Here is a 15,620-nt window from a genome sequence, read left to right as displayed (position 1 = left end):
GGCCAACCAGTGGCAATACGAGGAGTCCGTTCAGCAGGAGTAGGCGCAGTGGCCTGGCCACGCGAAAGCACTGCCCGAAAGTGGTGCCAGCATGGCCGACTGAAGGCATTGTGTGCCGCCGCCACACTACCCACGCCCGGCGTGGAGTCCTTCGTGCCGCCGCCACCACCACCCGCGCCCGGCGTGGAGCACACCTACCAATGGACGACCAATATGCCCGTCTACGTCTCATGCCCGCCTGTTTGGGTGGGCGCGACGGAGGAGGACCGCTGGCACTTCTTGGAGTGGGAGGCACGGCGATGGCTAGGGAGCAGGCGAAAGCGGAGCGACTGATGCAAGTAGAGCGCCACGAGGAGGAGCCGCGCGAGCTCGCGGAGGAGGCAGCGCGCAGCAGGCATCCGATGCGGCCAACAAGTGATGACGATGGCTGCCTATCAACAAGCCTTTTTCTGGGCGCAGGCGCCGGAGTACGTCGACCTCACCAATGAGGACGGGGACGACTAAGCCTAGATGCGCCCTAGACACCCTGCAGCCGTAGTTTCAGTTTTATCATGTTTTTATTTTACGTTACTATTAATGTGTAAGTGGACTTTGGCCTATGTCTGAACTACAAAGTTTATTTATTTTAGGTGTTTATTTAGATTTAGTTTCTTTTCATCTATAGTTTGAGATGCTTGGCCGCGTTGGACGCACGTACGTCGGCCCGGCCAAAACAGAACACGCTCTTCGCTCGGCCAACCTAAACAAATAGAAAGCGGATAAAAACTGGACGCAATTTTCTGCAATAATAACAACACCGGCTAGAGTTGCTCTTATTAAGTTCACATAAAAAAACTTATTTTATATCGAAATATAAATAAGAACTGAACTTGAGACAACAAGACCAACGCTCACTAACAGACCACGGTTCAGTTTCAAAAAAAAAAAACAAGCAGAGCGCGGATCGAAAACCAAAACAAATCATTTGTCCTCTTCTTCCTACCCGGACTATTCTACTACTACCACTGATGCTCAGCCTCAGGACCGGCATGACGAAGGATGCCGCGGCGAGCCACCGTCGTAGACGTCGCGGCGGCGGTCTCCATTTGCCATTCGAAACTGCTCCACGGACGACGCTAGAGTTGCTCTTCGGTCATATGCATCTCCGGCTGGATCTACTTTTCGCGTGTGAATCGTGCATTTTTTGCCGTGTGCATGGCACGGCTCTGTCATTTGAGAGAGGCGAGGCGGCTGATGAAGATGTCGTAGGCGTCGTCCCTGTCGAGCATGCTGACCCGGACGTACCTGGGGTCCGCCCCGAACTGGTTCCCGCTCCTCGTCAGGATCTTGTGCCCGCGGAGGAACCCCGCGCAGTCCTCCACGTCCTCCCTGTCGCACCGCAGCCACGCGAACGCTGCGAAAAGAGATCAAACAATGGCGCGATGCGAGTGAGAACCGAGACCACGCGACGCGAGACATCGGCGCCATGGCATGAGCGTACGACGTACCAGGGTTATTGGCGGCCGTCTCGTTGGCGAAGTTGCAGCGGCCGGAGGTCTCCTCGGGCAGGCTGAAGGCGCCGGAGGCGGCGGCGGCCTCGCGCAGCATCCTCCAGCGCTCCACCATCTTGCGCCGCCCGAAGTCGAACAGCCGGTGGCGCGAGGCGCCGCCGTCGTACCCGTCGGAGACCGCGCTGAGCACCTTGGCGGCGCGTAGCTGCGAGTCCTTGGACACGCCGATGGTGTTGAGCTCCACGAACTTGGTCATCCTCCGCGCCACCTCCCGGTCCTTCACCAGCGCCCACCTGCATGCGGAACCGTCGCATTTCGGTTCAGGTTCGGGTGGCGTCGCAAATCAGAGTAGCATTCTTGCCTGAGGCAGTGAAGCTGCATACCCGATCCTCGTGCCGGCGTGGCCGGTGCTCTTGGACACGGTGAAGAGCATGATGTCGTGGTCGGCCCGTCGGGTGATGGGCGTGTACTGCGGCCAGTAGTAGGCGAGGTCATGGACGGCCTTCCCGGCGCCGGAGCTCAGCACGGCGTCGCGGATGGCGCCGTCGGGGTTGTTCGGGGAGCACACCAGCTCGATGTAGGAGTCGCCGACGAACGAGTTGGCGTCCCCGGCCCACCGGAAGAGCCCGGACCGGAGGAAGTCCGTCACGGCAGGGTACGACTGCATCCATGATCCATGATCAGATTCTTTCAGTGATTTTTATGTGAACTTATCCGCTGAAAGCAGATCGAGCCAGTGAACTGATGATTCGCTCACATTATCATAGTTCAGATTCAGACCAAGAAAATAAACTATGTCTTGGACGATAGCTAGTTTTTAGAGAACCGGTTCTGTTTAAACAACACAAAAGCTGTTATGAATCTAAAAAGTCGTTTGGGTTATCCAACTAAGTTTGGCAGCACCGTCTTTAAGAAAACCGAAGTATTCAAAAACCAAAAATATTTTTATGTGTGGGCAACAAATACTCTGGTTTTTAAAAATAGTTTTTCCTGTTTTGTCAAGTCCACCGAAATGTTTGGCTGGTTGTTTTGCTGCAGTTTCTGAGTATTCAGAGGCGTGCTATTGATCTGGACACTTTCTGCCCGGTATGCAGGCGATTGAACGAAGATGGAGCCCATACCTTCGTTCACTGCAAAAATGTTAGAGCTGTGTGGAGAAGAATGGGACTGGAACAAGTCAGAGTGGGAGATGGTGCGCGGCCAGATCCACTACTCCGCCGTTCTCTCATCGCGACTCCACCGGCCAGCCACGACCACCTCGCAGACGAACTCACCGGCCAGCTCGACCCGCCTCTCACCTTCACCTCACCAGCCAGCCCGATCCGCCTCACACCTACACCTCACGGGCCAGCTTCCGCCCCGCAGTTCCTCGGTCTTCCTCCTCCAATCCTCGCCGCCGAGCGGCACGGCTGCCCCCTAGTCCTCTCCACCGATGCGAACCCCGGGCGACGCTGCGCCATCGTGGCATCAGCAGGTCGAGCGCGGAGCGCCCGATCCTCAACGGCGTTTTGTCCTTCGCTAGGCTCCCCCATCGACTGAATCAGCTGCATTCCGGGTTGCACGGCCGGCCGGAGAATAGGTATTTATTTTGATTGCAAAATTTCCGCCCTATTTGAAGTGCCCCATCTCCAAATTGAAGGTTTGCGCACTTCATCCGTTGCCCCGGATTTGGGCGTTTGTAATTTTTGCAACGGAATGTTCTGTGTAATTCATCCGGCTGCCGGATTATAATTGTTATTTATGTTCATTGTCTGCCTAGTAGGAGTTTTTGTTTTGAATATTCATTTGTTTCAGTATTTCCCGATCCTCGGGATCAATTTGACAAATGGTATGAAGATTTTATTTCAATGCTTCCTGCAATGCATCCTGTATACAGAGCTTCCAAGTATACGCACCCATAGTTTGGCAGTAAGTTTGTTATGTTTTCATTTTTCAGAATCCCATGCTTCCACCTAAGACTAAAATTGCACCCTTCGCATTTTTTACAGCTTCATACACAAATGCTTCTAAATTGTTCCCTTTTTTATACCATCATCTGGAAAAATGCTTCCATGCCAAAGTCTCCAACAGATGCATCCTCATCATGGCATTAAACTTACCAGTGCCAATGTCATGTGCATCAAACTTACTAGTGCCAATTGCCAATGTCATGTGCTGTATTATTGAGTGTCAATATTTTGTGCTTCCTACATTCATGTTGTCATCAGTCAACAAATATATATTTTTAGTTCTAATATATTGCCTCCATAAAACTAATTCCACCACACAGCGAATCACTTCATTCCTTATAAAACTTTTTTCCAGAAATGCTAACACATTGCATTGCTTCAGAACATTCGTGCTTCCAATTCACCTATAAAGATCATTGCTTAGAAATTCATGCTACCTAGGTGCTTCTTTGATGCTTTCTCATGTACATACAGAATTATAGTCGTGTGTCTTGATTTTACTATATTTCTTTCTAGTGTGTGTGGAGATTTATATATAATTTTAAACAAACACACTTCCTTATAATTCATCACCTGTGTGATTTCTCTTGCTTTCAATGCCTCCTTCAATTTTTGTAAGTAGCCTTTTCTAATATAATAGTAATGCATATATATTCAACTGTCGATGCCTGCTTGCATATTTATTTTTCGTTCTCTATCTCTCCTCAAGTGCTATCTTTGTTGTCGTTTGCAACACTATGCGCCCATGCTTAACAACATTAAGATGAGATAATTACCAAGCCATTTGCTAGTATATCTAATTTTTTGCTTCCATCCTACTTTACTATTGCTTCAAAATGGCAAGTTATATGCTTCAGACATATTGTTGTTCTTCCACACTGGTTTACCAAACATACATTTGGATCAAATCTTTTATTTCTTCGGTTGGAATGATGATTTGCTTCAAAATGGCAAGTTATATGCTTCGGACATATTGTTGTTCTTCCACACTGGTTTACCAAACATACCTTGGATCAAACCTTTTATTTCTTCGGTTGGAATGATGATTTGCTTCAAAATGGCAAGTTATATGCTTCAGACGTATTGTTGTTCTTCCACACTGGTTTACCAAACATACCTTGGATCAAACCTTTTATTTCTTCGGTTGGAATGATGATTTGCTTCAAAATGGCAAGTTATATGCTTCGGACACATTGTTGTTCTTCCACACTGGTTTACCAAACATACCTTGGATCAAACCTTTTATTTCTTCGGTTGGAATGAGGATTTACTTCAAGCAATTCAGCTGTGATTTGGCAACTTTGGAAGCACCACCTCATCGGAAGAAAATTTTACTGATGTTTGAAGCACCATCGCATGGACGAGTGGCTTCTGTGGATGGAAGCAAATCGGTGTGTTCCTCGTGCACTAGAATAATGTGCGCCTTGAGGTGCTACACTAAATGCAGCAACTTGACGGCCGTATTGTCACATCTTGTATAGCAGCAAGTTGGAAGCTAGAAGGAGCAATTACCAGTTTGTTTGAGCATGTATTCAACGTAAATTGTATGTCCATGGGACTATGGAAGCATAAGTTTTTGTCCATGTAAGCAAAGTGAGCACATCTGTACAATTGTATTCCGAGGAAACACGTCCCTGTTGTGTTTGAAGCATGTATACTCATGATAATGATTCTCTTCTACGGAAACATCTTATCAGTTAGAAAAATATAGCTAGTTGACGGAAGCAATATTTTCATTTTTCTGACGTGTGGTTTATATGAAATCCGCCATGTTTGTATGAATTTTCTTTGATTAGTTCAAACGGGGTTGAAATGTATGTGGGCAGCGTTGGATGGTCGATTCCCGCATCCTTGTACGAGGACTGGCCCTGTCCGCGGACAAATGACAAAGCAAATTTGCATGTCAACGTTGGAGATGCCCTAATTGAGCAACACCTAAAAGGGAAGATATCAGGTGATGTTGTGATGCGGGTTCCTAGGAGTCATTAGATCAGACGGCTCTCGGAAGCTCTTGAACATTTTGCCAAAATGTCATCCGAGAGTCTCAAAATTTTGTATAGATACAATATATTTCGAGGAGTCGTGGAGCCCTTCGGCCCAAGAGCCCGTATCACGATATCATTTAAGGGTGTGTTGGGGAGCCTCCGGCTCCTCAACTCCTCGACTCCAAGTCGGGAGCCGAGCCGAATGCTTCAAATCATGACAATGGGAGTGAGAAGCTGGCTATTAGCTACGCACAATTTTTTTTTTTTTGAAGAAGCTACGCACAAATTTGCCGGAGTCGTGGAGCTGGATATTTGCTACTCCTAGATAAAACGAAGGAGTTGAGTTGGCAGTTTTTACGGTCGGCTGCCACCGCTCGAGTGACTTGGATCGAACCGGTACTTTTTTTTTTGAGACAAAGAAACAGCCACGAGATCTAATGGCTCTTCACAGCCACCCACCCACCCGGGCCTATAGCCCATGCCTATTTTACAAGTCACTTGGGCTATCAGCCCACTCCAAACGGGCAGAATATGCACTTTTCGGCCTTTTGGCCTTGCCGATCGCTGGCTGCCATCGCTCCAGGAGGAGTTCAGCTGGCAAGCTGGCTGCTGGAGTCGAGTATTTTGCAACCATGGCCTACTACCGAACACTTCCTACGTGCTGGTAGCACCTGATATTTTTCCACACCTAAAAAGCAACACGGCAGGAAGGATTAGGATTAATCCAGCGTGTGCCACTGTACGACTGGATTAATCATCTGCAGCTACATGGCCATGCACGAGGTCAGTCTCCTATAGTCCCGTGTACGAGTGTGCTCCAACAAGCTAGCTTGGTTGATGGACGTGCACGGCGACGTCAACAGGCTAAGCTCCCCCCGAAGATTTGTTCAGTAGTAAAATAAGTGGTCCAGTCCTATTTTTTAGATATTGCAGAAAAACTTCAGCATAAGAGATACAATAATTTTTCCGGAATCCGTGAACTTTTCTCACTATTTATTTTTCTTTTTTTCATGTTTGTTTTTTTCTTATTTGTTTTTTTTTCATTTTCCCATTTTCGTTTCTTATGTCTTTTTCAAAAAATAATCGCGCTTTTTAAATGTTTTCAAAAAAATTCGAAAAATTGTTCGCCTTTCGAATTGTGTTAAAAAAACAAAATTTCACATTTTACAAGAGTTTACTGATATTTCGAAAAAATGTTTCATGTCTTTCAAAATTACTCATAATGTCAAAACATGAACATCTTTTTAAAAGAGCAAACAAAAGGTTGAACATGAATATTTTTTTGATTTTTTTGAATATTTATGAAAAACACTAAAGATTTGGAATTTCGTAAAAAGTTCACAAATTTGATTTTTTTTATTTTAAAGTTCACATGTTTGAAAAAAGAGAAAAATTGAAAAAGAAAAAGAAAAGGTAGAAAATGAAAATAAAATCAAGAATAAAACCTGGTTTAAAAAAACTCGACAAAAACCAGCCTGATTCACGAAGTTAGATTTGCCACATAAGAAGCGAAGAAGAAAGCAAGTGGACATACCAAGTAACCTGTCTTGATTGTTTAATAGAACTTGAAGTAAACCCTTTTTTAAGATTAAAAAGAAAGAGAAAAACAAGCTGAGTGCGACAAATATGGTCTATGTTGATGCGTTTAGGGGGTTGTACTGAAGTAGAAGTGATCAGACCGTTAAGCAATTAATGGCAGGAAAATAAACTATGGGCTGGACACTGGCACCCGATGACTGAGCTGAGCTGAGCTGAGCTGACCTGAACTGAGCACATGATCAATCACCTGATGTGGAACACACACATGACAATGGAATCTTAACAACAGAGTGCCCTGCACTTGCCTGTTTTCCCAGGTTAAGTAGGCAGATCAATCATGCCACATGACTACATGAGGTTAAACAGAAGCCGCAGACGGCGGCGCCGCCACGCCATGTGTTAGCCATACTCTCATCATGAGCACATGCCGACGGAATTCCGCGGGGACAAGGAGTTCGGAGTTCCATCTCTGCTCTGCTGCCCTAATAACATGCTAAAACTCCCCGGAACTGAGATTCAGATCTGGTTCTAGAAGCCCATGCCCATGATTGTCTACAGGGACACTCGTCGGTCGGCTCACCTGCAAATCGCCGTGATGCCTTGCCGGCCCTACGAGAAGTCTCATCACGCCATATGGTTAACCACCATGTGGACAGGAAAATGGGGACAGAGAGAAATCGGTGGCACCATCGGGTGTCCCCCGCTGTCCTAATCTCTCTGCCCCATCTCCTCATCATTTTTAGTGGGGAATGATACGATATTGACAGGCCTTGCCGTCCTTGTCACCCAACATTTCATCTCCCCGATGGACTCGCCATTGGTTTATGCCGCCCAAGATCCGTTGTGTCTTTTTATGCCACCCAAGATCGTTGTGTCTTTGTGTTTGTAAATCTGAACTTGAGAGGAATTTTTTTGGGTGATATATCGCACTTACCGAGTAGTAGGGCGCCGTGGAGACGACGCTGGTGGGCTGGTTGGCGTCGGCGGGCGACAGGGCGTAGAGCGCCGCCATGAAGAGCTGCGTGGAGCCGGTGCCGACGAGGACGTGGTAGCCGTCCACGGCGGCGTTGCCGACGGTGCGGTGGAGCCGGCGCACCTGCTGGTCGAACAGAGGCTCCATGAACCAGCATACGTTACCCACGTCTGAGAAGTAGCTCATGGTTTGCCACCCCGGGATGACCAGCTCCGCCGCGTCGCCGGTCTCCCGCCAGAAGGCCTCAAACATGGTCGGGTCCCCGCTGCAGCCGACAGAACGAATGTCAAACGCGTTTGTAAACTGAGATGGAATTGATTCGGAAGTGTTTTTTTTTAGAAAAAAAGAGGTGAGAATAGATTCGTGCTCATGTGGAGCTGCATCGATGGCGAAAATAGACTAGTTGCGAAAGTGAGAGCAAAATCATGGCGACAGGTACATGCACCGCGGATGAATCTGGCATCGATCGCCCCTAGATCGGCGTTCATTCCTCCTTGACACTGACACTGAACAGGGACATGCTCCGCCGGGAAGAACACTCATTGCCGGCTCTTCAAATTGCAGATATTTTAATGCAAAAATTTACCACAGAAAAAATTACGAGGAACAGGGACTTACTGGTCTAGATTAATGACCGAATCAGTAGTTACGGCCGGCTTCCCGGTCGACGGCGCACTGGCCGCCGCGCCGCTCGTGCCCGGCTGCGGGGCGTAGGCGTGGTGCTGCTGCTGATCAGGAGAGACGACACCGGGATGGTGCGGGTGGCTGACGATGTACTGGTGGAGTAGGAGCGGGAGTGCGGCGACATTCAATGCGACAGACGCAAAGATGAAGACTCGCCATAGTGGCATGCGCCCCGCCGGCCGCCTCCTGCCGGAGACCTTGGTGGCGGAGCATGCGCTGCTGCCGCCTCTTTGCTTCCCTCCCCGGTGCGCCGGACCGCCGCCGTTCGTGGTCACCGCGTGGTCCTCCCGGCTGGGCGCACCACCGCCGCTGCCGCCGCGGGAAGAAGCGATCACGTGCGCCGACGGCGGCATTAGGCCGCCGTTCACTTGGAGCTCCGCCGACGTGCGCCGTCGGGGCGCCGCCATGACGCCCAGAGGAATCGAGGCTTTTCTGGTGTGCACCAGCCCAGCAAAAATCAAAAAAACAACTGTCTTTTGGCGAGAAAAGGGCTCTCCGACCGGCTGGAATCAGCCGGGTTTTTGGGAAGAAAGATTCAGCGGGAAGAACCGAAAGTCCGAAACCAACGGCTTCAGCTCGGACCTCGGACCTCGGAGCTGCTTTACTTTGAGCAAGTAATGATGAACCGCTCTCCCACCTGTTTCTCTCTCTCCAGCGCTGAGGCTGACTTCGCTGTCGCACAGGCCACTCGCTCTCCTGTTGGCCTGTGACTTTGAGCAGCTGAAGCACTGGAGGAGTGATGAGGACGAGAGAGGAGGTGGGGCGAGGAGAGAGAAGAGGCGTCTGTGCGATGGGAGCGGTCGATGGAGAGGCAGAGTGTGCAGCTGCAGCGCCTGCCGTTCTGCCTTCTGGGTGGCGCAGAGGTAGGGGGAGGAGTGGCAGCGTGCCTTCACTGCACGGCTTTATTTATATTCCTTCTGTTTACAGGTCCACCGAGCAACAGCCAGGAATTGTCAAATGTAGTGCCGTAATAGTTCAAAAGTTATTAAACCTTATAAACTTTGATCATATATACAACAACAACAAAGCCTTTAGGGCATCTCCAAAGAAAACCCTTAGAGCATCTATGACCGGACCTCTCAAACCCGCCTCATGCGACTGGGCGGTGTCGTGGTTTTGTCACGACAGATGCCCTTGTGAAAGGACTTGGGTGTGGAGCCATCGCAATGTAGGTTAGCTTGAAGAGGTTGAACGGGACAAAGGGCACAAGGTTTACCTAGATTCGGCCCCTCTCAACTAGATAAAAGCCTATTCCTACTTTTGTTGACTATTGCTTGGGTATTGATTACAAGGGAGTGGAATCACTTAACCTAGCTATTGATCAATTGTTTTTTGAGTTAACCCACCGCAGGGTCTCGTCTTTATATACGCAGGTCGATGCCCTGGGCTTACAAGAGTCCAAGCCGGATCACACAACGCGACCAACTCAGTTTCTAAGTCGCCTTGCTTTACTAGGCAAGTCACCATCGGGCGGCTCACATCTCCGGGTCTTGGGCCTTCAACAGGCCCACCTCTTAAGCTGCCTTCAGTTTTCATGTCTTCTCAAGCCCATTTAAGCCTTTTATTCTTGAGTCGCCAACAGATAAACCCGGCCCCTCCTGGGCAGGTCACTCTGCGGGGCTATATCCCCAACATTAGGCCCCACATTGAAATGAACAAGTTCAAATCAATCTTCGCTGCTTCCGGTTGGCGAGTCTTCTTTTCCAACACTTAATCTTGAATGAATCGTTGTAACCCGCCATGACGTCATGCGAGATAAATCCAGAAAAACCTATGACATCACAACTAATCTTTTTTGCATTAATTGGTCATCCGACAATCGAGGCGCCTCTAGTATTGAGATAATCATGGCATCTCCTCGATTTTCGCGCCTACCATTTTACTGTTTCACTTTTTCCCTTATAAATAAGGACGGGGGGCTTCTTTTCTCACTTTTACCCTCATCGCCCTTCTTCTTCCTCGCGTCGTCCACCGCTGCTAGAGCTCTGTCGCCTCAGTCCGGCTGGCGCCCCTCAGTCCGGCTGGCCCTCCATCCGGCTTCCCGGTGCGGATCGACTGGGCACGGCAACACGGCGGGCCGGCATGCCGTGTGCCAGCTGGCAGAGGGTGAGCGGCCATCCCATCCGGCCGTACAACAAGACAACCCTCCCACGACAGGAGAGTGTGGCTACAGTGCGGCTATATCCACTGACTCGGGCAGCCGGCATCAGCATGGCCCGCCACTTCAGCCCCATGATGCCAACCACTCTATGACACGAGACGAGACGGGCAACAGTGCCATGCAGCCGACGGGACCCGCACATAGAGGAGCCCGTGACCCGGCGGACCCCACCACCATCTCCATACGATGACACCAGGGCCCCGCTGAAGGAAATATGCCCTAGAGGCAATAATAAAGTTATTATTTATTTCCTCATATCATGATAAATGTTTATTATTCATGCTAGAATTGTATTAACCGGAAACAATGATACATGTGTGAATACATAGACAAACATATAGTCACTAGTATGCCTCTACTAGACTAGCTCGTTTATCAAAGATGGTTATGTTTCCTAGCCATGGACAAAAGAGTTGTCATTTGATTAACGGGATCACATCATTAGGAGAATGATGCGATTGACATGACCCATTCCGTTAGCCTAGCACTTGATCGTTTAGTATGTTGTTATTGCTTTCTTCATAACTTATACATGTTCCTGTAACTATGAGATTATGCAACTCCCGTTTACCGGAGGAACACTTTGTGTGCTACCAAACGTCACAACGTAACCGGGTGATTATAAAGGTGCTCTACAGGTGTCTCCAAAGGTACATGTTGAGTTGGCATAATTCAAGATTAGGTTTTGTCACTCCGATTGTCAGAGAGGTATCTCTGGGCCCTCTCGGTAATACACATCACTTAAGCCTTGCAAGCATTGTAACTAATGAGCTAGTTATGAAATGATGTATTACGGAACGAGTAAAGAGACTTGCCGGTAACGAGATTGAACTAGGTATTGGATACCGACGATCGAATCTCGGGCAAATAACATACCGATGACAAAGGGAACAACGTATGTTGTTATGCGGTTTGACCGATAAAGATCTTCGTAGAATATGTAGGAACCAATATGAACATCCAGGTTCCGCTATTGGTTATTGACCGAGAATAGTTCTAGGTCATGTCCACATAGTTCTCGAACCCGTAGGGTCCGCACGCTTAACGTTATGAGTTTATAAGTTTTGATGTACCAAAGTTTGTTCGGAGTCCCGGATGTGATCACGGACATGACGAGAAGTCTCGAAATGGTCGAGACATAAAGATTGATATATTGGACGGATATATTTGGATACCTGAAAGGTTCCAGATGAGATTGGGAATATACCGGAGCTCCGGGAGGTTACCGGAACCCCCCGGTAAGTATATGGGCCTTATTGGGCCTTAGTGGAAAGGAGGGAGAAGGGGCAAAGGAGGGGGCGCCCCCCCCCCAAGCCCAATCCGAATTGGGAGAGGGGCCGCCCCCCCCCTTTCCTTCTTCCCTCCCCTCTCTTCCTTACCTCTCCTACTCCTAATAGGAAAGGGGGGGCCAAACCTACTTGGAGTAGGATTGCCCCCCCTAGGGCGCGCCTCTCCCCTTGGCCGGCCCCCTCCTCCTCTCCCCCTTTATATACGGGGGAGGGGGGCACCCCTAGTACACACAAGTCGATCTACGGATCGTTTCTTAGCCGTGTGCGGTGCCCCCCTCCACCATATTCCACCTCGGTCATATCGTCGCGGAGTTTAGGCGAAGCCCTGCGCCGGAAGTACATCATCATCATCACCACGCCGTCGTGCTGACGGAACTCATCCCCGATGCTTTGCTGGATTGGAGCCCAGGAACATCATCGAGCTGAACGTGTGCTGAACACGGAGGTGCCGTACGTTCGGTACTTGGATCGGTCGGATTGTGAAGACGTACGACTACATCAACCGTGTTGTCATAACGCTTCCGCTTACGGTCTACGAGGGTATGTGGACAACACTCTCCCCTCTCGTTGCTATACCATCACCATGATCTTGCGTGTGCGTAGGAATTTTTTTGAAATTACTACGTTTCCCAACAGTGGCATCCGAGCCTAGGTTTTACGCGTTGATGTTATATGCACGAGTAGAACACAAGTGAGTTGTGGGCGATACAAGTCATACTGCTTACCAGCATGTCATACTTTGGTTCAGCGGTATTGTTGGATGAAGCATCCCGGACCGACATTACGCGTACGCTTACGCGAGACTGGTTTTACCGCCGTGCTTTGCACACAAGTGACTAGCGGGTGTCTGTTTCTCCAACTTTAGTTGAACCGAGTGTGGCTACGCCCGGTCCTTGCGAAGGTTAAAACAGCACTAACTTGACAAACTATCGTTGTGGTTTTGATGCGTAGGTAAGAACGGTTCTTGCTCAGCCCGTAGCAGCCACATAAAACTTGCAAGAACAAAATAGAGGACGTCTAACTTGTTTTTGCAGGGCATGTTGTGATGTGATATGGTCAAGACGTGATGCTATATTTTATTGTATGAGATGATCATGTTTTGTAACCGAAGTTATCGGCAACTGGCAGGAGCCATATGGTTGTCGCTTTATTGTATGAAATGCAAACGCCCTGTAATTGATTTACTTTATCACTAAGCGATAGCGATAGTCGTAGAAGCAATAGATGGCGTAAACAACAACGATGCTACGATGGAGATCAAGATGTCGCGCCGGTGATGATGGTGATCACGATGGTGCTTCGGAGATGGAGATCACAAGCACAAGATGATGATGGCCATATCATATCACTTATATTGATTGCATGTGATGTTTATCCTTTATGCATCTTATCTTGCTTTGATTGACGGTAGCATTTTAAGATGATCTCTCACTAATTATCAAGAAGTGTTCTCCCTGAGTATGCACCGTTGCGAAAGTTCTTCGTGCTGAGACCCCACATGATGATCGAGTGTGATAGGCTCTACGTTCAAATACAACGGGTGCAAAATAGTTGCACACGCGGAATACTCAGGTTAAACTTGACGAGCCTAGCATATACAGATATGGCCTCGGAACACGGAGACCGAAAGGTCGAGCATGAATCATATATTAGATATGATCAACATAGTGATGTTCACCATTGAAAACTACTCCATCTCACGTGATGATCGGACATGGTTTAGTTGATTTGGATCACGTAATCACTTAGATGACTAGAGAGATGTCTGTCTAAGTGGGAGTTCTTAAGTAATATGATTAATTGAACTTAAATTTATCATGAACTTAGTACCTGATAGTATTTTGCTTGTCTATGTTTGTTGTAGATAGATGGCTTGTGTTGTTGTTCCGTTGAATTTTAATGCGTTCCTTGAGAAAGCAAAGTTGAAAGATGATGGTAGCAATTACACGGACTGGGTCCGTAACCTGAGGATTATCCTCATTGCTGCACAGAAGAATTACGTCCTGGAAGCACCACTGGGTGCCAGGCCTGCTGCTGATGCAACTAACGATGTTAAGAACGTTTGGCAGAGCAAAGCTGATGACTACTCGATAGTTCAGTGTGCCATGCTTTACGGCTTAGAACCGGGTCTTCAACGACGTTTTGAACGTCATGGAGCATATGAGATGTTCCAGGAGTTGAAGTTAATATTTCAAGCAAATGCCCGGATTGAGAGATATGAAGTCTCCAATAAGTTCTATAGCTGCAAGATGGAGGAGAATAGTTATGTCAGTGAACACATACTCAAAATGTCTGGGTATAATAATCACTTGATTCAACTAGGAGTTAATCTTCCTGATGATAGTGTCATTGACAGAATTCTTCAATCACTGCCACCAAGCTACAAGAGCTTCGTGATGAACTATAATATGCAAGGGATGGACAAGACTATTCCCGAGCTCTTCGCAATGCCAAAAGCCGCGGAGGTAGAAATTAAGAAGGAGCATCAAGTGTTGATGGTTAACAAGACCACCAGTTTCAAGAAAAAGGCAAAGGGAAGAAGAAGGGGAACTTCAAGAAGAACAGCAAACAAGTTGCTGCTCAAGAGAAGAAACCCAAGTCTGGACCTAAGCCTGAAACTGAGTGCTTCTACTGCAAGCAGACTGGACACTGGAAGCGGAACTGCCCCAAGTGTTTGGCAGATAAGAAGGATGGCAAAGTGAACAAAGGTATATGTGATATACATGTTATTGATGTGTACCTTACTAATGCTCGCAGTAGTACCTGGGTATTTGATACTGGTTCTGTTGCTAATATTTGCAACTCGAAATAGGGACTACGGATTAAGCGAAGATTAGCTAAGGACGAGGTGTCGATGCGCGTGGGAAATGGTTCTAAAGTCGATGTGATCGCGGTCGGCACGCTACCTCTACATCTACCATCGGGATTAGTTTTAGACCTAAATAATTATTATTTGGTGCCAGCGTTGAGCATGAACATTATATCTGGATCTTGTTTGATGCGAGACGGTTATTCATTTAAATCAGAGAATAATGGTTGTTCTATTTATATGAGTAATATCTTTTATGGTCATGCACCCTTGAAGAGTGGTCTATTTTTATTGAATCTCGATACTAGTGATACACATATTCATAGTGTTGAAACCAAAAGATGCAGAGTTGATAATGATAGTGCAACTTATTTGTGGCACTGCCGTTTAGGTCATATCGGTATAAAGCGCATGAAGAAACGCCATACTGATTGGCTTTTGGAATCACTTGATTATGAATCACTTGGTACTTGCGAACTGTGCCTCATGGGCAAGATGACTAAAACGCCGTTCTCCGGAACTATGGAGCGAGCAACTGATTTGTTGGAAATCATACATACTGATGTTTGTGGTCCAATGAATGTTGAAGCTCGCGGCGGGTATCGTTATTTTCTCACCTTCACAGATGATTTGAGCAGATATGGGTATATCTACTTAATGAAACACAAGTATGAAACATTTGAAAAGTTCAAAGAATTTCCGAGTGAAGTGGAAAATCATCGTAACAAGAAAATAAAGTTT

At 47.7% G+C, this 15,620-nt stretch overlaps 1 protein-coding gene across 1 annotated transcript; it reads right to left on the bottom strand.

Moving 5' to 3' along the window:
- Positions 1–780: 780 nt before the first annotated feature.
- LOC123068780 (tryptophan aminotransferase-related protein 2) lies at positions 781–9,492 on the bottom strand. The gene is made up of 5 exons (XM_044491434.1): positions 8,555–9,492; positions 7,898–8,201; positions 1,874–2,151; positions 1,488–1,783; positions 781–1,393 (listed from the first exon to the last, which is right to left on the bottom strand). Exons 1-5 carry the CDS (start codon positions 9,025–9,027, stop codon positions 1,209–1,211), a joined length of 1,536 nt encoding a protein of 511 aa, XP_044347369.1. The 5' UTR covers positions 9,028–9,492; the 3' UTR covers positions 781–1,208.
- Between the last annotated feature and the right edge of the window lie 6,128 nt (positions 9,493–15,620).

This window comes from Triticum aestivum, chromosome 3B, assembly GCF_018294505.1.
Source record: "Triticum aestivum cultivar Chinese Spring chromosome 3B, IWGSC CS RefSeq v2.1, whole genome shotgun sequence".
Classification (NCBI taxonomy): domain Eukaryota; kingdom Viridiplantae; phylum Streptophyta; class Magnoliopsida; order Poales; family Poaceae; genus Triticum; species Triticum aestivum.
The sequence above is the reverse complement of the archived record's forward strand: the minus strand, read 5'-3'. Positions and strand labels throughout refer to the sequence as shown.